The sequence below is a fragment of the Callospermophilus lateralis genome, chromosome 13, assembly GCF_048772815.1.
Source record: "Callospermophilus lateralis isolate mCalLat2 chromosome 13, mCalLat2.hap1, whole genome shotgun sequence".
Classification (NCBI taxonomy): domain Eukaryota; kingdom Metazoa; phylum Chordata; class Mammalia; order Rodentia; family Sciuridae; genus Callospermophilus; species Callospermophilus lateralis.
This window is the reverse complement of record NC_135317.1, coordinates 37,826,300-37,850,920: the sequence shown is the minus strand read 5'-3', so window position 1 is coordinate 37,850,920 and position 24,621 is coordinate 37,826,300. Positions and strand designations below refer to the sequence as shown.

The 24,621-nt window shown below is 32.8% G+C and overlaps 1 protein-coding gene across 1 annotated transcript in view; it reads left to right on the top strand.

Moving 5' to 3' along the window:
* Positions 1 to 24,621, top strand: part of Stam (signal transducing adaptor molecule) — a 67,514-nt gene that overhangs the window by 29,357 nt on the left and 13,536 nt on the right. The window contains exons 3-9 of the mRNA XM_076831662.1: positions 5,702 to 5,777; positions 5,859 to 5,954; positions 8,318 to 8,464; positions 13,321 to 13,411; positions 15,132 to 15,324; positions 19,191 to 19,285; positions 22,628 to 22,716. Coding sequence (XP_076687777.1) covers positions 5,702 to 5,777; positions 5,859 to 5,954; positions 8,318 to 8,464; positions 13,321 to 13,411; positions 15,132 to 15,324; positions 19,191 to 19,285; positions 22,628 to 22,716 — 787 coding nt within the window. The remainder of the gene's footprint in view (positions 1 to 5,701; positions 5,778 to 5,858; positions 5,955 to 8,317; positions 8,465 to 13,320; positions 13,412 to 15,131; positions 15,325 to 19,190; positions 19,286 to 22,627; positions 22,717 to 24,621) is intronic.

Genomic DNA, 24,621 nt, shown 5'->3' with positions numbered 1-24,621 from the left:
CAGGTGTGGTTACTTTGCATAATTGTTAATTTTAATAATCATTCAGCATACCCATGAAGTGCATGTTTGCTACATTCTTCTGCCATTTAAAGAAAAAGTTGTTTTCCTGAGGTATAATTTTTCTATAATAAAATGTATCTCTTGTAAGAGTACAGTATGATAGTTTGGTAAGTTTTTGCAAATAGAAAACACTTATATAATTACCACCATAATCCAGACAGACAGAATTTTAATTACTCTCAAAAGTTCCTTTTACTTTAGGCAACTAAGGGTAAACATTGTTATTATAGATCACATTTTCCTTTTTTAGAATTTCTTAAAGTGAAACTGTGTAATTAATATGGCATTTCTAAGATAAATTCATGTTTTTATGTATCAGTAGTTCTACATATTGCTAAGAAGAATTACATTGCATGAATGTTACTTTTTGTTTATTGCTTGACTGGATGTTTAGATTGTATCCAGTTTGGGCTCTTATGAATAGGGTCTCTATTAACATTCTTGTACAAAGTGCTTGATAATGTGACTTTGTTTTTATGTCCTTAAGTGAAATTATGGTTTTGTGATTTCATTTGACATAAATATTATTGAGGGATGTGTTGACTTACAAATATTTGGGATTTTTTTGCCATTTTGTTATCAATTTTTAGTTTAATTCTGTTGTAGTCATCAAAGAATGTTCTTTGTATGATTTTAGCTCTTTTAAACTGGTTAATATTTATTTTGTAGCTCAGAATGTACTCTACTTTGGTGAATTTTCCATGCATTTAAAAATGTTTATTATGCTATGTATGGTTGGATTGTTTTATAATGTCAGAAAGGTCAAGTTGTATGATAGTGTTGTTCAGGTATTCCAAATCTGTGTGTGGGTGTGTCTTTGTCTAGTGTTTTCAGATTATTGAGAAGGGTATATTGAAATTTGCAGTAGATTTGTCTCTTTCAGCTTCATCAATGTTTTCTTTGTATAATTTGAAATTCTTTTATACATAATTATTTATACATAATTATGTACACATTTAGAATTGTTATGCCTTCATCGTGAAATCATTATATAATCTCCCTCTTTATTATCCCTGAGAGTATTCCTTGTTCTGAAGACTACTGAAGTAGTTTATTGTATTGTTGGATTAAAAATCTTAATCTGCCTCCTTTTAGATTATTTTTATTAATTTATTCTGTTTTAATTTCCATTTGTCTTTTATGTATCAAAAATAAATTTGTACAAATTTGATAAAAATTTTATGTATCAAATTGAATTTTTTTATGGATTTGTTTTCTTTTCATTTCTCCTAAAAATAATTTTAGTGGTGGCTCCTTTTTACTGTTTCTTTGTTATTCTTTCCCACGTAATTCAGTTCAGATGCTTTCAGGATGTTTGCATATCTGATTCATTCTGTTCGATTAATTTTTCATTATTATATTTTTTATTTATAGACTTTTATCTGGTTCTTTTTAGATACCATTTTCCTTACATTTATTTATTTTTTTACATCCTTCAGTATACTTACAATAGCTTATATAAAGTCTTTAATAGCTGTAATCCCATCACCTCTGTTTTTTCTCCATTTTCAATTAACTGAATTTTCTCCTAGTTATTGTATCATAATTTTCTGCTTCACATCTTATTTAGTGTTTTTTTTTTTTTTAAAGAGAGAGTGGAGAGAGAGAGAGTGAGAGAGAATTTTTTAATATTTATTTTTTTAGTTTTTCTGCAGGCACAACATCTTTGTTTGTATGTGGTGCAGAGGATCGAACCTGGGCAGCACGCATGCCAGGCGAGCGCGCTACCGCCTGAGCCACATCCCCAGCCCCATTATCTAGTGTTTTTTACAAAATGTTTGTAGTTTGAATTTTATGTCATTGAGCACTAGGTTTGTTGCAATTCAGTTAAAAAGAATGTTGGACTCTTTCTTTTATAAGTTGTTAAATCTTTCTGTGACTTAGTTTTAAGTTGTGGTATAGGAAATTTAGGAATAGTTCAACTCCACTGCTAGGGACTAAACCCTCTGGAGGCAGTGATTGCCCTGGATATTCAACAAGGATTCTCCACTTTGATGTAAGTTCTGAAAACTATGTGAGCTTCAGGAAATCTTTGGCATAGTGCACTCAGTCACTTTTGCCCAGCTTCATGGAATTTTTCATACATGGCACTTTCTACAACAGACCTAAATGAATCCTTCTGCAGTTGTCTAAAACTCTTAACTAGCACCTTCTACTGTAGCCTGCGTATTCTAATTTCCTCAGGCCTCCTGAATTCTGATTTCTTTCTGTTCAACTCCGATTGCTATTATTATTTTGATTGCCATGCTCCTGGCACTGAAACCCAGATGTTGCCTTTAGGCAGAATGTATGCACTAATATTTGGAAAGTATCTGTAGGTAGAGAGTTTAAGCAAACCTGTGGATTATCTCATGGGTTCACTTTTGGGACTTACTCAGTACTGCCTGTGTAGCCTAATTTTCCCAGTTACCTCAATATACACTTTAAGTTTTTCATCTCCAACAGATTTATATTTTTCCATACTTTGTATTGGTGCATTATGATTATACATAATAATGGGGTTCATTGTTACATATTCATTTCTGCCATGATATAACAATATAATTAGGCCAGTATCAGTCCCTAATATTTCTCATTTCCCTTTTTTTTCTCCCGTTGCTCCTTTTCATCTCCTCTACTGATCTCCCTTTGATATTTGTGAGATGCTACCCCCTCACACTTTTCCCTTTTTCCTCTCTAGTTTCCACATAGAAAAGAGAGAAAACATGACCCTCAACTTTCTGAATTAGGATTGTTTCATTTAACATAATGTTATCAAGCTTCATCCATTTTTCTGCAAGTGACATAATATCATTCTTCTTTATGATTTTTAATATTTTTAGTTGTAGATGGACACATATCTTTATTTTGTTTATTTATTTTTATGTGGTGCTGAGGATCAAACCCACTGCTTCACATGTGCTAGACAAGCACTTTACCACTGAGCTATAAACCCAAACGCAGCTCACATTCTTCTTTATGGCTAAATAAAATTTCATTATGTATATACACCACATTTTCTTATCCATTCATCCATTAATGGACACCTAAGCTGGTTCCATAATCTGGCTATTGTGAATTGTGCTACTGTAAACATGAATGTGCATGTGTCACTACGGTATGATGACATTAATTCCTTAGGATAAATACTGAGGAATGGTATAGCTGAATCTTATGGTGATTTTATTTGTAATCTTGAGAAATTTCCATACTAATTTCCATAGTGATTGTACTAATTTACAGTTCCATCAACAGTGTGAAAGTGTTTCGTTTTCTTCACCTCTTCTCCAACATTTAGTATTTATTGTTTGTATTCTTAATGACTCCCATTCTAACTGGACGGAATAAAATATCAGAGTAGATTTGATTTGCATTTCTCTAATTGCTAATGATGCTGAATTTTTTCATGTGTTCATTGAATTTCTTCTCTTTCTCTCTCTTTTTTGTACCAGTTATTGAACCCAGGGGCACTTAACCACTGAGCTGCCACATTCTTATCATATATATATATTTTTTTTTTCAGACAGGGTCTCACTAAATTGCTGAGGCTGGCTTTGTTTGCAGTCCTCCTGCTTTAGTCTCTCAAGCTGCTGGAATTATAGGGATACACTACTACACCTGGCTGCATTTCTTTTTTTTAAAAAGTGTCTGTTTAGTTTATTTGCCCACTTATTATTTGGGTTGTTTTTGAGTTCTTTATATATTCTGGATATTTATACTGTCAGAAGAGTAGCTAGCAAAGATTTTTCTCCCATTCTGTAGGCTCTCTCTTCACATTTTCAATTGTTTCCTCCTTTGCTATGTAGACACTTCTAAATTGATATGATCCCATTTATTGGATTCTTGGTATTATTTCTGGGGTTTTAGGAGTTGTATTGAGAAAGTCATTGCCTGTGCCCATGTGTTGGAGTGCTGACCCTAGTTGTTCTTCTAGGTGTTGCATAATTTCCAGTCTAATTCCTAGATCTCTGTCCTAGTCTCATCTTACAAAAGGATAACACATTTTCCCAGCACCATGTGTTACAAAGGCTGTCTTTTTTCCAGTGTATGTTTTTGGCACTTTGGTCAAGGATCAGTAACTCTATCTGTGGGGTTTATCTCCATGGCTTCTAGTTCATTTCATTAGTCTGTATCTGGTTTTATGCTGGTACCATGCAGTTTTTGTTACTATAATTCTGTAGTCTAATTTGAAGTCAGGTATGATGACACCTCCAGCCTTGCCTGTTTTGGTTTAGGATTACTTTCATTATTCTGGGTCTTTTATTCTTTCAAATGGAATTTTAAGATTGACTTTTCTAGTTCTGTGAAGAATGTCATTGGTATTTTTGATAGGGATCACATTGAATCTGTATATTGCTATTGGTCATGTGACCATTGTAACAATATTAATTCTGCCTATCTCTCAACAGCGAGAGGTCTTTCTGTCTTCTAAAGGTCTTCTTCAATTACAACAGATTTATTTTTTAAAGGATTAGACTGAGGGGTAAAACATGGGAGAGAGAATTATGGGGTAAAAAATTAATACACATGTGGGTGGGAGATGTAGCTTAGTGATTGTACAAGGCCCTGGGTTCAATCCCCAGCACTAGAAAATAACCTAAAAAAAAGTAAGTTATTTTGTCATTTACCCACCCCCAAAAAACACAACCAAAAGCCCCCATAAAAACTTTAGTTAAGAGAACTCTTTGTACAAAGTACAATGACGTTTTACGCTTAGCAAGGCTGTAGATGTAGATGTTTGTTTCTGGTATTTGGAATTTAGGCCCTACTGCTTCTTTTTGTATGTATTAATGGGCATGTGACACAGCCCAGGTTTTAACCAGATTTAAATGGAATAGCCACTTGGCCTACATAGAAGTAGGTGAAGTATTTGGTTTCATGTGCCACATACTGAAGTTCTTCCTATAATACTGTACCTGGTGGGGTAGTGCTTTTTGTTAAACTCTCCATTTGGATTAATTCTTCATCAGGAAGATCCATACAGATGTTCCTGTACCGTTGTAAACAAAACTTTGACATAGGCCACAGTGTTCTCCCCTTCTCTGCCTTCCCAAGGGTATAGGGGATAGAAGCCAGGGCTTTGTGCATGCTAGGCAGGTGCTCTACCACTGAGCCACACTTCCACCCTGCATTGTTCTTTACTTTTATATTTCTCCAAATACCTGAGTAGTGTACTTTTGATTACCTCCTTTGTTGTACATGGTTACCATGACTCAAAGCTGTCCTACTGCAAAGTCTCCTGGGGAGATGCTAGCATGGCACCCAGAGGGAGTTGCTGTCACTACTGAAGCTGTGGGATGCTTTTCTTAATACATATTTTAAACATTTTTTTTCTTTTAAAATTGTTTATAGTAGAAATATAAATTTGTTTGCATTTATACTGTCATAATAGGAAGTGGAAGTTTTGGCCTACCATTTTATTTTCAAAATCTTTTTCAACCAACATTAACCCCAAATGCCTATTTATGCTTGGTAAATAAGAAAGCTTGTTAAGTTTGCTTAAAGTTTTAAAGGAACTAGTCAATGTGCCGTTTTTCAAACATGTCCTTAATAAAAAATAAATGTACTTCACCATACTGTTTCTTTTGTATAGTAGTCTGTTGCCTACAATTGAAGGTGGGTGCTGGATATATAATTAATTGCTTAATTTCTCATATTTTAGGCCTAAAGATTGTCTTCGGTCTATTATGAGGCGGGTGAACCACAAAGATCCCCATGTTGCTATGCAAGCTTTGACTGTAAGTGTTTTCATTTTGAGCTTTGCCACAACATTACCTACCAAAATTGAACCCTTTTAACTTCTGGTTGTGTGCTTTTAGCTTCTAGGAGCATGTGTATCAAACTGTGGCAAAATTTTTCATTTAGAAGTATGTTCAAGAGATTTTGCTAGTGAAGTAAGCAACGTATTGAATAAGGTAAGGAACACTACTGCCAGAAATTAAGGCAGTCTTCTTCATGTATTTTATTGTTCATTTCTTAATATTTTATATCACAAAGGACTATTCTGTGTTTCTCTTCTCTATATTATACCTTTTCTAGATTATGTCTGTTCGTTATACAAATAAATACTGTTTTAAGGAAAGACTACAAATCTATGTAATTATTAAGAGTTGGTGTTTTTTCAAATCACATTGAAATATATTTAACTTTTTCACTCTCATTCCTTTCATCTGATAAGAAAATGTGTATATCTAGCTAATTAAATAATGCCAGTCTATTTTAGGCACAGTTTTTGTAACCATTTTTGTAGGTTTCCAAAAGTAGAACCCTTCAGGAATACTGCCAGAATGTAGGGCACTGTTGAATTTTCATCTTATATAAATAAGACGATTGCCCAGCTATCTCAGGGTTTTAATAGAGTACTGCTATTTTGTCCAACCAAACTGGCAACAAACGTGGTGGCAGGTGAATTCCTACCAGGGACTGCCCCAAATCATCACGAGATGGGGCCAGATGTAATTCCAAAGAAAGAAGCACTAAATGCCAGGGTGATCAGTCCAAATCATTTGATAGTCGAACTTAAATCGAGCTTACGGTGTAAGTTGCAGTGTCCAGTGAGAAAAGTAATGTTTTATCCAGATATGTCTGTAACAAGGAGGTTACGTTATAGAGTGTATATGTCAGTTTATGGAATTTGGCTCAGGCCAAGACAGGTTTCTGTGTATTTACAAACTTACTCAGTCTTTAGTGTTTTGAACAATAGCTAGAACAACTGTTTTTAAAAAAATATTTATTCTTAATTTTTTTTTAGGTGGACACAATATCTTTATTTTACGTTTTATGTGGTGCTGAGAATTGAACTCAGTGCCTTGTGTATGCTAGGCAAGCACTCTACAACTGAGCCACAACTCCAGCCCCTTGAACAATTTTTTTTTTTTTTTTTAATCAGTGCCTAGGAATGTTCAAAGCCCTGGCTAGGGTTCAGGCCTATAGATGAAATGCACCTGGATGGGTCACAGAGTTCTTTGTTTCTTCATGAGGACTAAGACAGAAAGTGGGAGTTTGGGGGACCCTACAACTGTCTGCATATTTGGATGTAAAGTAAAAAATTAAATCCCCCAATTCAAAGAAGTTAAAAAATTAATATAGTTTGAATTTTTCTAGTAAAGAATTATGACTTTCTGAAGATAACTATTTCTGGCTTTAAAAAATTTTTGGTATTATATATAAAAACTGTCAAAAAAGTTGGGCTGGGGTTGTGGCTCAGTGGTTTAGCACTTGCCTAGTATGTGTGATGCACTGGGTTCAATCCTCAGCACCACATAAAAATAAATAGATATAATAAAAGTATTGTGTCCATCAACAAATAAAAATAACTATTAAAAACTATCAAAAGGGGAAATGCTTCTTTTGGGGGGGACAAAAAGTAGTTCCAGATTTAGTAGAAAAAAGCAGTGTAGAAATGTCATAAAAATTTAAAATTCTGTACATTTCAAATATGATTATGTGATAGATCCTTTTCTGCTTTATTCAGGTATTTATGTTTAATTTTTTTCTGTTAATTAATAAACATTGTCTTTTGGTGTCCTAAATGTTGATCAAAATGTGCAAAAGAGATTCTATTCTCATGTTTTCTATAATTTAAGTGAAGATGTAATCTGAAAACTTACATATTAGTGTAATCAACTATTTTGAAAAGCAACTATATATCACAGAGAGGACTTTATTTTCCAAATGTTTTATAATTTATATCATCAGTTTTATACTTAAGGAGGGGTTTTTGTTCTGAATAAATGAACTTTCCAAGATGATTAACATGTAAGTATCTCAGACCAAGCCTCAGATAATTAAACATTGTGGGGAAAATACACTGTTAAGAACATTAAAAGTCAGGAATTAATAAAAAGAATTGTATATTCTCTCCTTGCAGTCTTTAAAAATTGTTGTGCAAAAAGCAAAACAAATAAAACTATTTTTGTCTTCCTGACATGCTTAATTGCAAAATACTCAAGTCTAAGTCCTGTTGTTCTGATCTCCACAGTGTTATTATATATTTAATACATTTCACTTTTGAAGTGAGATACAATGGCATATTCCTTGTCCCCCCCCACACCCCCCCGTAGTATGAAATAATATGTTTTTTTCCTACTAACTAACTGTTCTATTTCAACATGTATAGTCTAGGGTAGTTATTTCACATGTATAGCTAGGGGTGACTTGTAATTGAAAAAAAGGTCTATAATACTTTTGAAATTTTTATATTTAAAGTGTCTGTACTAAGTAATTATCTAGGAAGTTGGTACTTTTTTATTAAATTTTTTTTGTTGTTGTTTCTTAGGGTCATCCTAAGGTATGTGAAAAATTAAAGGCTCTTATGGTTGAATGGACAGATGAATTCAAGAATGATCCACAGCTTAGTCTAATATCAGCAATGATTAAAAACCTTAAGGAACAAGGAGTTACGTTCCCAGCTATTGGCTCTCAGGTAGTGTGTGTATGTGTGCTACAGTTTGTTTCTATAAAATAACTATGTTCAGTTGAAGTTTTCCTTTCTTTGTCCATTTTCTATGTAGTTTTTACTATTTCAGAGGAATTTTTAATGAGAATGATGGATTCAAAAGTGCCAGAAAAATGTTGTAGTGAAATGTTAATGTGCTTCAGCCTCTACATTCCCACTGTCTTTTCTTTATAAATGAATTTATTTAATATTTTGTAATTTCTAATTTTTTTGTGTAGTTTTAATGTAGACAAAATTTTGGGTAAGGTCAGCTTTTTTGATTAGGAAGTTTATGAACATCTGTATTGAAAATAGGGCAGTGATATGAGTGTTGAATGGAAAGAGAAACACATTTTCCTTAATATGAGCTAACCTATATACCTGAGTCTTTTTCCTTTCCCTCAGTAGATGTGACAGACTAAAAGGGTTAACTTCCCTCTTATACACACATACAGACACACAAATACATACACATAGCACACAAACACATGGAATTTTGTAATGGCACAACTCTGATTTATGTTATATAGGGAAAAAAATCAAGGGATTTTTTTTTATTACCTTCCTATATTTTTTATTCTAGGTAACCATCTTTTAGGATGTCCAGTTAATCTAGGGTAATTTAGTATACCATCTTTGCCTACTGTATAGATCAGGCCAAAATATAGTGAATGGCATGAAACCATCAACAGAACACACTCAGTTGTGGAGGGCTCACTTTTGGGCTTTTGACTGCTTACAGATGCCTCCTATAGTCTCATCCAAATCTATGTAGATCTTTTTCCCAAGGTATTTGCATTTTATGTGAGTGCTCTTGTGATATGAAGATCCAGAAATATATATGAGAGAGGAAGCAAACAGAGGACATTTTCCTTCATAACTTAAATTTTTTGTCTTTGATTAGTTTTACAATGCTATGTCTTTGAGAAGTTATTTATTCATAATTGCCACCTGGCTTTACTAAGAATAATTGCAAGAATCTGTATAATTAAGCAATAATTTTATGAAGAGTGATCCAAGATATTATCAATTTCTTGACGAAAAAACAGTGCTTGTTTACCAGTGAGTAAACTTAGTGCAGAGAAACAAAGAACACAGATACATAGTGGAATTACATTTTCTTTTTTCTTTCTCTTTTTTTAAATATTTTTTTTAGTTGTAGATGGACACAATATCTTTATTGATTTATTTTTATGTGGTGCTAAGGATCGAACCCAGTGCCTCACACATGTGAGGCAAGCGCTCAATCACTTAGCTACAACCCCAGCCCCTGGAATTACATTTTCTATACTTATTTTAGAACTTGTTCCTTGAAATATGATTTACTGGACAGCATCATCAGCATCACATGGACACTTATTAGAAATGCAACCTCTCCTGTGATACTGCATACCCGTGAACTCATTTTTTCCATTTAATGAGATTCCCAGATGATTCTATGTACATACTGAAGTTTGAGAAGCAAAACTCTATAGAGTAGAGGTTTCAGTGCAAGTGAAAACCACATTTCATTCCACAAATGGACTTAATCTATAAGAGAAAGAAGTAATGATATATTTGACATGTAGCTTTGCTTGGTTAAGTTAGAATCTTAGCTATAGGAATAACTTAAGAAGTGTCTAACCTTTTTCTCTCATTTTATAGATGAGGAAACTGGTACTCAAAATGGTTAAGGCACTTGTCCAGGACCACAGCTAGTAGTTGACAGAGCTGGAACTAGAACACAAGGACAGTGATTTTCTTCCAGTGATTGTCTCCAACCTGATCTGATCTTCTTTTTGATACAGTTTAGTGGATATGTGTCTGTCCAGATTAGGCTTCAAAGCACAAAGAAGTATAGCAAACACTGGCAAGGGCATTATTTTTTGATTGACAAGAGAAATCAGATGATTCTTTTATTCAAAATATTTAGGATATAGAGGACCAGTAGCAAAATTAAAACTGTATTTCTTTGATCTAGATGTTATAAAATATCCCAAGCTAATTTTGTTATACTTGGTATATTTCAGTTATAAGAAATATATTAACTAGATATTAAACAAAATATGATAAAAGAATAGTGAGTTTTATTTATTTTTATTTTATTTTTTTAGTGGTTCTGAAAAGTTTTTTATTGGAAACGAGTATCATGTTTAATGAAAAAATGGCTCATTTGGGTTCAGCTGCAGAACTCCCTCTAGATTTTAAAGCTACTTAATTAAGTCATTGCTACAGTTTTATCAGGTTAGATTTTTGTCGTAGCATACTTAACAAAAGTCCCTGAAAATAAAAAGATTTTTCCAAGTTTATTTTTTCATACAAGTACAGAAGAAAATAATGTAAAAATGTTAAGAACAGTCATACCTCAGATACCTAATTCATACTGATATGTGGTAAGCCATTGTTGTAGATTGTGGCCGCCATTAGAAGATGGCGCCGGCTTCCACTGTGGCCTGTGATAAACAAATTCTTTTGTGGAGAGTTGGCACGCTATCCCTTGCCACCCTATAAGAAAGATCCACGCGGCGGCTTAAGATTGGTACGTGGGAGGCTTTATGAGGCTGTGCTTGGGCGCTCGGGGGGAGAGAGAGAGGTAAAGAGAGGAAGGTCACTAAAAGATACTTTAATCAAGGCCTGAATAAACTGCTGAAAGAAGATTCCTGAGTTGCGTCTTCCTTGCGGGCAAGGGGTCGCGACACTGATACATTTCTGTTAGCACTAATTTTTGATGTACTGATAGAATTAAGGCTAGCACTCTTACTATATTAGATTAGTTAATAAGACAAGTATCATTGTTTCACTAAGAACTATAGAGTATCACTGACCAAGTATACTTACAATTTTTCAGAAGTCAATAATTAAAACATTATCGAAATAAGTTTACAATTGGAGATAGGTCATAAGTAAGAGTGCTTAAAGTTGTATTCAAGTGAATTCCAAAAAGCTTTTTTAAAAATTTGCTTTTCTAAAGTAAATTCCTGTGCTTTTTTTTGGTACTGGGGATTGAACCTAGGGGTGCTTAACCACTGAGCCACATCCCCAGCCCTTTTAAATATTTTATTTAGAGACAATCTTGCTGAGTTGCTTAGGGCCTTGCTAAGTTGCTGAGGCTGGCTTTGAACTGGCAATCCTCCTATCGCAGCCTCCTAAGTTGCTGGGATTACAGGTGTGCCTCACTATGCCGGGCTTGTACCAGAGTATTTGACAGTATGAAATACATTGAGAAATAAGAGTAATATATTTGCTCTAATGCTGAATATTTTGGCTTTTTTTTTTTTTAACACTCAACAAACATTTATCGAGTACTTGTAATATTTAGGTACTTTTTCCCAAGGTACATATAGTCTAGTTATGGAGAAAGAACTGTAGCCAGATAATTATTATACAAGCTGAGATTGATTGCCTATACTGTGTGCCAGCTACAGTTCTAAATGCTGTAGGTATGATAATTTGAATTCCATTTTTCTTCCTGATTGCTCTGGGAATTACAGCATCTATCTGTTACTTTTCACAATCTGCTTGAATTAAAACTAATATTGTATCATTTGCTGTAAAATATGGAAATCTTAAAACTGTGTAGGTCTATTTACTCCCTGCCTCACCATACTTGTGCTATATTTGTCAGGTGAATTACCTTTACATATATTATAAACCCCTGGAGGTGATGTTATATTTCTGTTTTAAATCCTGAATGATCCTCATCTCTTCTGATTTTGCAGGCTACATGTGTTAATCCTCTAAATGGGCTGTGAGGAGCCCATGAAGTGTGGGTCTATTATTATCCTCATTTTATGGATGAAGAACTTGTGCAAAGAGCTTAGTGCACCAATGTCAGACTGCTAGAAAAAGTGTTAAATTTGTGGAATTTGACCTATGTTGGCCTGACTCCACAACTTTCCTTCTTGTCCACCCATACCATAGTACCTTGCTTAAAAGTGTTATCAGTGGAATACAGAAGAAAAAGTGCTTAGTTAAGAAGTTTAGGAAAGTTTCATTGAGAAAGTGATATTTTAGCTGTTCACTGACTCATGAGTTGGATGTGACATAAGGCCAGCGAGAGAGAACATTGTAAGTGGAGCAAAAGTGTGTCTTAGGTATAGAAGTACCAGTATATAGACTGCTCAGGAACTGCTAGCAGTTTCTGATAACTGGTAGAATGATTGAACATGAGGCTGATAAAATAGGCTGGATTCTGATTTGTGTGGAATGTACATAAACTTAGAGGCCATGGAAACATAAGGCTTAGAAACTTGTAATTCCAGACATGTGAATCATTTTACATATTTGCTTACTTGTACATTGCCTTATCTATAAAATATATAGGCAGTAATATACAGTCAATTAATTATTTGTATTTTGGTGTACAGTAGGATTTCATGAGCATTTATGTTGTTATATAGAAATCTGAGTTCCTGAAGATAATACCCTGGCTTTTGATCTAAAGGAAGCAATAAAATCTAACAATAGAGTAGTATTAAATTTTTTAAAAACTATTTGTTTTTAAAATAATTATCTACTTTCCTCTCCCAGCCCCTTTTCTGGTGTTAGAATTTTTGTAAAATTAAATATATATATATTCTCTAGTCTCTTCATACCATGTTTTCTGTTTTTAGTTTAACCTCTTTTTACAAATCTTTGGGAATGTATTGGCTCTGTTTACTATAAGTGTCCAGTTGCTCTCAGTGTCTTTCCTCCAATTCTGACCGTTCTTTCTTCCTTTCACGGTGGAAACTCTTTCAGTTTGAATGTCTGTCATCTTCAGAAATCTGTAGTGGGTTGATGAGAGGGTTCTTTCAAGTTCTTTAATTAGGTATAGTGGGAAAATTTGAGAACAACCCTCAAATATTGTGTTTCTTTATTTTTAGGCTGCAGAACAAGCAAAAGCAAGCCCAGCTCTAGTAGCCAAGGATCCTGGGACTGCAGCAAACAAAAAAGAAGAAGAAGATTTAGCAAAAGGTGCATTTTTAAGTCCCTGAAATATTTAAAGGAAATAGGACTTTATAGCTAAAGCAGAAATCTACTTTGTCTCTCTTCTTCAGAGGCAACTATAATCATGATTCTTTTCAGTCTTTTATAGTATTTCACTTCCTTGTATATTCAGAAACTATGAGTTACTTTTTGCTATCCAATAAATTCATTTTTCATAAGCAATACACTCTACCATCTGCAGCTTGCTTTTTCATGTATTATGTTTGAGATTTTCATGACACAGATGAATCAAGTTCATTTGTTTTAACTACTATATAAAATTCCAGTGTACTAAGATAGCACACTTTTTCTCTTTCTACAATGGGCATTTGCATTGTTACTATTTTTTCTCTATAACAAATAGTGCTGCAATATCCTCTTTGTATTCTCTTTTGCATATATGTGTGACTTTATCATGTGGCACTAAAAGTGCCATTGTTGGAACATGAAATAGGTAGGTCTTCACTTTTCTAAAGGGTTGCATGACTTTTTTTTTTTTTCATTAACAATGTATGGAAGCTGTGATTATTTTTAATCTCCTCACAGGAGTTGGTGTTATTAGAGTTTATTTTTTTGTGAACCTGATAGTCAAAATGATGTCCAGTTATTTATTTACCTGATTTACCTGATTAGTGAGGTTGAATCCTTTTTTGTGTGTAGTGGCTGTTCTGATTTCTTTTTAGGTGAATTGTCTTTCTTTTGAAATTCTTTTTTTAAAATAGTGATATTTCTAAAGATATAAATATTTTAGGTATTTATCTATTGCTATTTTATCTGTGTAAACATCTGCCCTTGCCTTTTGTTTTATTAACTTTGATAATGGCATGTTTTACCAAATAAAAGTTTTAGGGGCTGGCTCAGTGTTATGTGCATACTTAGCATACATGAGGGCATACGTTCAGTCCCAGTTACTTGCCCCCCAACCCCAAAAAAGTTATAAATTTTGATGTTAAAATTGCTTTTCTTTTAAGATTTTTACCATTTTGTGTTTAGGATGCATTCCCTTCCCCTTGTTCTAAAGTTTTGTTTTCATATTAGCTCTTTCATAATTCTAGAACAGGGGTTCAGAAGGGGTTATGGTTCCAATTGAAGGGAAGGTAGTGAGTACATTAAGATTGTATTGCAGAGTAATCTAGTTACATAATTGTTTCTGAGAGATGCATGGTAAGGATAATCTGCATTGATGGAGTATGATAGAGATAGAGGAGACACATTTAAGATTTGTTAGGTGAGTCTTCCCACTGGTTTCAAAAGAATGATCTTTGTAACAATAAAATCCAGCTTCTTAGATACTGCCCTTGAGACTGTAATTTATTAAGTAGTTCTGCAGTGAGGCATGGTACTCTTGATTTCTCATGTGATTTTGATATTGTTTTGGGAACTTGCTATAGAAAAACATTTAAAAGTTGAAAAAAAATGTAAAATATTTGCTACTAAATTTCATAAAGTATTCAAGAATTTATTTTTTAACTCCCAATAATTTTAATTATATTTGTTCAATAAAAAGTCATGAATTTCTCATCAAATTTTAAATATTCAGTTGTGCATATATGAATACTATTGACAAATGATTTCTGTTCATATATCAGGATATGTTCTAGTTTCCAGCTATACTTTTGAAAAAGTAATACTTTGAGATATCTTTTGGAACTTCTTTGGATTGTGGCTATAATAAATTTTGGATATTTTAAAACTCATTATTTTTCAGCCATTGAGTTGTCCCTCAAGGAGCAAAGGCAGCAGTCAACAACCCTTTCCACTTTGTATCCAAGCACATCCAGTCTTTTAACTAACCACCAACATGAAGGCCGAAAAGTTCGTGCTATATATGACTTTGAAGCTGCTGAAGATAATGAACTTACGTTTAAAGCTGGGGAAATTATAACAGTTCTTGATGACAGGTAATGGTTAATTATTAATTGACTATCCATGTGAAAATATGTAAAATCCCTTGTATTTTACGTTGTTCCTGTTGAATTCAATTACAAAATGTAGTCAAAATATTGACCTTTTTCTGTGGAGGATAGAGTCTTAAAAGTTTTAGAGAATACACCGAATTTGTAAGACATTTGTATAGTTTATTGATTTATTTACATAGAACAGTCAGTGTATCCATGTGGATCAAAATAACTTTACATGGAATTACACATTTACATTATTATGGGGATAGTGTTACAATGCATCTCTCTTTAAAACTGCAGCTATATGATGCTTTACTTAAAATGAATTGTTACTGATCATGAAATATTAAAATTTGCAAGTACTTTTAAGAAATAAAGTCATATTTGTTTAAGGTTATTTCTAGTATCACTTATTGTTTTAGTTCTTTCATTCTGCTATAACAAATTGCCGTAGACTGTGTGACTCTTAAAAAACAGGAATTTTTTTTTTACATAGTTCTAGAGGTTAGGAAGTCCAAGAACAAGGCATTGTCAGATTTTATGTCCGATGAGGGCCCTTTTCCTGGTTCATAGATGGAAGTCTATTAACTATGTGTTGTTTTCTCCCTATAATTTATTTGTGCATTATAGTTGTACATAATAGTGGACTTTGTTGTTATATATTCATATATTCACATGATATAACAATATAATTTGGCCAGTATTGTTTGCCAATGTTTCCCCTTTGTCTCCCCTTGGTCCCTTGCCTGTACTATATTCATTTCCCTTCTCTTTTTATGAGCACACCCCTCCTCAAACACTGCCTGCCTTGCGTTTCCTTTTTCCTTTCCAAAGAAAACATGGTTTGTGACTTTCTGAGTTTGTTTTATTTCATTTAATGTTACTTACATTCTCTAGTTTATTCATTTTCCTGCAAGTAATGTAATTTTATTATTCTTTATGGTTGTATAAAACTTCATTGTGTGTGTGTGTGTGTGTGTGTGTGTGTGTGTGTGCTTGAGCGCTCACATGTTCTTTGTCCATCCATCCATTGATGAACAGCTAGGCTGGTTCCACAATCTGGCTATTGTGAAATGTTCTGCTATAAACCATGGGTATGCATGTGTCACTATAGTATGATGACTTTAATTCTTTAGGATAAATACTGAGGAGTGGTAGAGCTGGGTCTTATGGTGGTTTCATTTGTAATCTTGAGGAACCTCCATACTGATTTCCATAGTGATTGTGCTAATTTATAATCCCACCAACAGGGTAAGTGTTCATTTTTTTCCATCTCCTCTCCAGCATTTATTATTGTTTGTGTTCTTGATGACTCCCATTCTAACAGGATGGGATAAAATCTCAGTATAGGGGCTGAGGTATTGGCTCAGCGGTAGAACATTTACATAGCACGTGCAAGGCCCTGGGTTCGATCCTCAGCACCACATAAATAAATAAATAGATAAATAGATAAATAAATAAATAAATAAATAAATGTATTGTGTCCAACTACAACTAAAAAATAAATATTAAACAAAATCTCAGTGTAGTTTTGATTTGCATTTATTTCCCTAATTGCTAATGATGTTGAACATTTTATCATATGTTTGATGGTCATTTGTATTTCTTTTGAGAAGTGAATGCTTAGTTCATTTTCCCATTATTAATTGGGTTTTTGGTGTTTTCTTTTTTGTTAAGTTTTTTTGAGTTCTTTATATATTGTGGATATTAATATTGTCAGAAGAGTAGCTAGCAAAGATTTTCTCCCATTCTGTAAGCTCTTTCCACATTGTTGATTGTTTTCTCCTTTGCTGTGTAGAGCCTTTTAAATTGATGTGATCCCATTTATTAGTTCTTGGTATTATTTCCTGAGCTTTAGGTGCCATGTTGAAAAGGTCATTGCCTGTGCCCGTGTGTTGGAGTGCTGACCGTAGGTGTTTTCTTATGTGTGGCATAATTTTGGTCTACCTAGGTCTTTGAGCTATTTTGAGTTGACTTTTGTGCAGGATGAGAGGGATATAATCTTCTTATTCTATAAAATGATAACCCAGCACCATTTGTTACAAAGGTTATCTTTTTTCCAATGTATGGTTTTGGCACCTTTGTCAAGAATTGGATGATTCTATCTGTAGGGTTTATCTCTGTCTTCTAGTTTGTTCCATTGGTCTGTGTCTGGTTTTATACCAGTACCATGCAGTTTTTGTTACTATGATTCTGTAGTCTAATACTTTGAAGTCAGATATGATGACACCTCCAGCATTGCTTCTTTGGCTTAGGATTACTTTCATTATTCTGGGTCTTTCATTCTTCCAAATGAATTTTAAGACTTACTTTTCTAGTTCTATGAAGAATATCATTGTTATTTTGATAGGGATTATATCAAATCTGTATATTGCTTTTGGTAATGTGACCATTTTAACAATATTAATTCTGTCTATTCATGAACAATGGGACGTCTATCTTCTAAAGATCTTCTTCAGTCTTCTTTAGTGTCTTCTTCAGTTTCTTTCTTCAGTTTTCTTTATTGTAGAGGTCTTTAACCTCTGTAGATAGAATTTATTCCTGGGGTTATTATTTTTCTAAGTTATTGTGAATGGTGTTATTTTCCTGATTTCTTTCTCAGCAGATTTATTCTTGGTGTAGAGGAAAGCTATTGATTTTTGTAAGTTCATTTAGTATTCTGTCTTCACACTTTTCTCACATAGCAGAAGAGCTGAATGAGCTCTTTGGAGTCACTAATTCCATTCAGGAAGGTTCTGCCCTTATGACCTGATTGTTTCCCAAAGACTCTATCTTGATATCATTGCTCTGGGGATTAGGATTTCAACATAAGAATTTTAGAGGGATAAACATTCTATAGGATTTTTATTTTCATATTTTTTTTCAAGGAAGAAAAAAATCATGTAAAGTTGAGACAGTTAACTGGAAATTGCACAAAATCTTCGTCCTGCAGTCCTTCAAAAAAATCTTTACTGAGGACTTGTTAGCTTTTCATGTATTAGACAGTGGGGATACAATGATGAATGTGTGTACACATCAGGGAGTGTGTCTCTTGGAAAGATGTGCTGTAAAAAGTGTCCTCTTATATGTCTTTTGTTGGAGAAAAAAGCTTGCTGATGTGTATTAGAAAGAAAAATGATTTAGGAATGAAGATTTGGATTAATGAGCCTACCTTTATGCTGGATTCAAAGAATTCTCTGAAGTTAACAGTTTTTAACTATAAATAGGGCCTCTTTGGGGGAGAGATTTATAGCTTTTTATTGGATTCCCAAAACACCAGCTGGCCCTTAAAAAGATAAAGAACTGTGTGATTAATAGCTTTTTATCTTCTCTAATGCCTCATTTCTTATTTCTAATGAAGACAAATTCCTTGGCTCCTTAATTGGATTGTTATAACATACTAATTTAATAAGAAACACTATAAAAGATGAAGATTTAAAGAAATAAAAATCTTTATTATCCATAAATTAAATACCAAAGAGTTAAAGTAAAATATAATTGTTTAACCAGTTAGAAAACAATAAGTAAAAATGTTTGAAAATCCTTTTTTTACAGTTTTTTCAATCCAAGGGGATGATAAATGGTATTGAATTTTTCTTTAAAGGAGAATTTTAACTGATGACTATGAAAGAAATGCCAAAAATTGGAGGAAGAACACTATTTTATAATTGCCAATGAAATAAAATAATTGATTCTGAAAATAATTATTAATGAATGAAACCAATGAAGACTTGGCAGATGAATGTTCTTATTATGATGGACTGTGCTGTGTTGTAGTAATAAACACAGCCAAAATCTCAGTGGCGTATATAAACAAATAAAAGTTTATTTCTTACTCAAAAAAAAAATCTTTATTATTACAAAGCATTCTTTTTTGTTTATCATAGTGATCCCAACTGGTGGAAAGGTGAAACCCATCAAGGAATAGGGTTATTTCCTTCTAATTTTGTGACTGCAGATCTCACTGCTGAACCAGAAATGAGTGAGTATTTTTTTATTCTGTCAACGTATGAAAGATAATTTGTAATCTTCTCAATGAAATTTGAGTAATGACTTTTAAATGCTGATGTGACTGAGGTGTATTTAAAAATGCATTTCTAGTAAATAGTCCCAGATTATTTACCAGAAGAATAATCTAAGAATTCAAATCCTGACTATTAAGATTAATTTAACATAGACTATGGATTTTTCTTTATTATATTTATATATCTGCCTAGATGTCCTTGTACAGTGTAAAACAATTTCATTAAGAAATGTTATGGAATTTATTAATTTTGTATTTTTCTTATTAGCTAACAAAGTATAACAAATGCAATATAGTCTCATATAGTCTTGCTTTTCAAAGTTTGGAGAAGTGTTTTAGTGTTTAGCCTCAGACTTAATGGCAATATCCTCTAAGCAACATAATGGTCCTAAGTTGTCAGCTCTATAGAAGGTTATTAACTGATATTTAATGAAGTGCATATAGAGCTTTTTTGTTTGATTTCCAAACCTTTGTTTAGGAGGAGAGGTAACTAGAAAGTGGGACCATGGAGAAAATATGATATTAGTGGTAGCTGTAATATTTGCAGGAAATGTTAACTGTTGAAGTATTGAGAGATAGTTCACTACATTTCTACATAATGTATTTTAGTGAATCTTCATAATGATAAGTTTGAATCATCTAAAAAATTTTAAGTCGTGATCAAAAAGTTCAGAATTTTTAAAAAGAGTTTTTATATAATATTAATTGATAAGCTGCAGTTATCTGGCTGAATATCTCATTTTGTCTTCTGTAATGCCAGGTAGAAGGGAATCAAAGAAAGAACCACAAGATGGTTATTATTTTTTTTTTAATTTTAAGAAAGGATTTTTGTCTTAGTCTTTTTCCCCCCAACAGCACCTAGTACTGAGTCTTACCTATAATACAAACTACATAAATGTGTATAGAATAAATCATATAAATATGTTAACAGTAAAGAGATACTTTACTGTCCTTTGAAGAGACATCTTTAACCATAAGCCAGAAATTATAGAATTTCTAATGAAACATGGCCTTTTCAAGGTTGTGTTGTATCACTTTTCTATAGAGACAGATTCCTAATACACATTCTTCTAATCAATTTTTTTTGGGGGGGTTAGAACTCAAAAATATGTAGAAACTTATTTAAGTGTATTGCACAGTATGCCAACTTTTTATAACCTAGACTGCTATTGTTGATTTTGTGTGTATATTTGTGTTTGGTGTGTGTGTGTGTGTGTGTTTAAGCTTATTTTGGTTCTTGAATCAGCTGTTGAAAATCTTTAAATTATCTTGAACTTCTATTCAAGAAAAGCTGCAAGATCTCATTCAGATCATATAGCCATTTCATTTTTTTCCTTTTTATGACAATGCAACTTTAATGTGAGTTTTCTAGTTCTTCTTTGTTTCATTCTAAACAATCTAAAAGAAAAACAGGAGGATCAGAGCTTATGTAATTTGTTTATGTTCAAACTTGGTAAACAAGATGATAGCATGATCCCCATGACACCATTCTTTTAGAGGAAATAGTGCACTTAACCTGTTAAATAGAAGCAAATGCCCTACTTAGCTTGTTTTGTTTTAAGATGTAGTAAGATTGTGAAAACACTTTTATAGTATTTTTTACGTATCACACATATATGTAAAATTAGTGCCTCTGAGAGAAAAGGCTGCAAACTTGTACATTGTCAGCATATGAAGTCGGCTGTGTGTTCTCTCATGAGTAACAGCCAATGCAGTGCTGCCCCAGCTTTGTGCTTGTTAATAGCTCAAGATATAAAAAGCAAATATGCCTGGAGCAGATCTCTTTTCCCCCACGGGGAATGAATCAGCTGAAACTTTCTTTTTGTATGGTATAATTTTGCTTTATGGTGGCTTGAATGGGGTAAGTATATTCCTTATGTTGGAATTTAAATCATTTCTGTTTAATATGGAAGCACATAAGACAAAATGCTTAAGTGATATGTTACTTGTTCTCAGAATAAAATTATAGACCAGTTTTTAGTAGGATGGGCTAATAAAACAGTAGATTGGCATTCAAATCAAAGCCTGCCATTTATTAGTTTTCTTTGTTGAAGAGTTATTAACCTTCCTTGACCACCTTATTTATTAAGTGGGCATCTCATAGTAGTATTTTGGAGATTTGCTGGGGGATGTGTAATATTAAGTACATCTAATAGTTTAGTAAAAACTATTTCCCTCCATTAATTGTGCTACTGCGGCATATCCCTATCTTAATTATTACTATTTCTTTGAATTTTAAGTGACCTCATTGATACAAGATAAATAATACAGAGGAAGTTCAAACTGGGAGTAGTGGCTCATTCCTCTAATCCCAACAACTCAGGATGCTGAGACAGGAGGATCGTAAGTTTGAGTCCTTCCTTGGCAGCTTAGCAAGACTCTGTCTCGAAATTTAAAAATAAATAAATAAATAAAAAGTTGGGGAGGTAGCTCAATGGTTGAGTGCCTCTGGGTTCAATCTCTAGTACTGCCAAAAAGAGAGAGAGAGAGAGAGAAAGAGGGAAAACAAAGAGGGAAAATCAAAGAGGGGAGGAGCTCATTCCTTTAGAGGTTTACATGCCTCTTAGTATTATTATTTGGAGTTTGCCATATTCATAACAACCTTGTATTCACATATTTACAAGTTGTATTAAATGATTTTTAAAGATTGCTTTGTGAGCAAAAGAAAAATGGCTTCTGACCAATGGTTTTCAGTTCTCTTGATGACCATTTTTTCATTTTAATGCATAATATGACTAGAAAATATAGGCTGATTTGTTGGAAAATTCAGATCCCTGCCAAGGTCACTGACAAAGTTCTTCTTTTACTTGGAGGATGTCATTCTCTTGGTAGAAATTGTGAGTGGCAGGTCAGAAAATATATAGCTATTTTCCTATTTGGTGAAAAAGTGTGTGTTTTTTTTCCAAATGAGATTTTTCTTTGAAGGCTTCATAATTTAAAAAGGATTTGTTTTAAGTTGAAGATTTTACTTATGTGATTATAAAATTTTTTTTTTTCCTGAACAGTTTACTGAATTCTCTTAATGTGATAGCTGAATAATTTTCGTTTCAGAAACAAGTTATTTTTAGTGGTCTTTTTCATGGAAAACAAAATCTTTAACAAGAGAATATTAAGAAATCTTGACCGAATTTTATAAAGTACTGTTATTTCATTTTGCCTAAATCTGCAACCCCAATTATTCCTTAAGTTTCTCAGCTTGATGGAAATTAAAGAAAAAAATCTGAATTTTCTCTTAGAATTTAAAATCCTAAATGTAATTTTAAATATATCATAAGGAAAAGATAATTTTTATTTTTACAGTTAAAACAGAAAAGAAGACGGTACAATTTAGTGATGATGTTCAGGTAGAAACAATAGAACCGGAGCCGGAACCAGCCTTTATTGATGAAGTAAGTGATTTCCTTGGTAATAGTGGTTGGTACTTTGTACTGAAATTGGAATTTTTAAAATAATTAATTAGTTGAGTAATCTATTTTTTGTTATAATAATAACTTAAACAACATAGACAAAACACAGATTGCTTTTGAAATTTCCTCTCCAGTCCCCCCCATTTTAATCCTATCAGGACCTCATTATTTTAGGTTCCTGCTTTATATTTCATGGATATACTCTTGATTTTTTTAATTCCTCAACTGATGGGAAGTTTCTAGCTTTTCTTGCTAGTACAAACAGTGACATCTTTTCAACATTTCTCTTGGTGTTTCTTTTAAGATGTACAAGAATTGAGTTGCTGAATTAAAAGATCTGTGTTTTACATGTTGATACTGCCAAATTTTTCAGCAAAATGGGATTTTTACATTCATTGATTTTATTCAAGAGTACCTGTTTTCCAATTAGACCCAACAAGCATAGTAAGATTGTTTTCACATTAGTGAGAAAGGCACACTTACTGAATGAATTTGTTGAATAAGCCAAACTATTGTTTCTAAAGATTAAATTATCATTAAATTACTATCTCATTTGAATAAATCATGGTTTCTTCTTGGATTGAACACATTTGAGCTTTTGGGAAAAACTTATGCTAACTTTATGTTAAATGTCTCCATGTCATTGTTATTATCTGTAAATTCTTACTTTCAGTGACTTCTTTGAAAATGCAGTGTCAATTTGGTGGCAGTCATTTTTGGAGCCAATAATAGTGCCTAAACTTGTATTATTAGGATTTAAATATATTAGGATTTAAATATATTAGGATTTAAATATAGGCTTTTCTTAAATCACAATATCCTGTTTACATAAGTTTTTGCTGAATTGAAGGATCTGTGTGTTTTATATGTTGATACTGCCAAATTATTCAGCATTGTTTAGTATTCTTTTAGGGGAGACAAGAGCACAAAATTTGAAAAGTGTTCTTTTAGAGAAATGGTGAAATTTCTGTGTATTACATATAAGAAAAAGAAGATTTAAATTGCTTACTTTTTCAGCTTTAAGCATGTTTGTGGTTGTCTTTTCCTGTTCAAACTTATTAATGTTATTTCCTTGTTTTGGAAAACAGTATTAACATAGCTGTGTTAACTTAATAGTACAATATTAAATTATGGAACTTTCAAGCCATATAGAATATTACCACCTGCTTGCCAAATTTGTAACACTCTACATTTGTTTATATATTTTCTTTTGTTACTTTTGTGCTGTCATAGAATTGAGTAACCTTGGTAGAAATAATATGGCATTGCAGAATGCCTAAAATATTTACTCTCTGGTCCTTACAGAAAAAAAATTTTCTGATCCCTGGTTATAAATCATTTTAGAAGAATCTTTTCAGTTCTTCCTCATTTTCTATAAGTACTCTTTCCTAAAATTTATCAAAGTACTGACCCTGACACTGTAGGTCATTTCTTTTTCTCCTCTCCTTTATAATTTCCCTTTGCCTTTGTACAGAAGAAAGCCTTACCCCTGGCTCATCCTGAACCTTACTGTGGTGCATTGCCCTACAGTATAAAAATTTACAGGGACCATTTCAAATATTGGAGTTGGTGTTAAGAAAGTAATGACTAATGACTGAGTAAAATAGATCAGATGGTTTTATATATTTTGCTATGGAAAAAGAAAAAAAAGTTGGAGGAACAAAATGACTTTCAACTAGTAGATAATTAAACATAATTTTTAATGATAAGCCACTGTAATCCCTGGTGTTAAACGCAGAGGATACTATAAGGACTTAATGATCATGCTGTAAAGCTTCTATTTTATGAACAAAGTTTTTTGTCACTTCTACCTGTAAAAACAAAAAATAGGAATGGAATCAATGCTTATTGCTGGATTATTTTATTTTCTAAAAGTTGAAATATGTT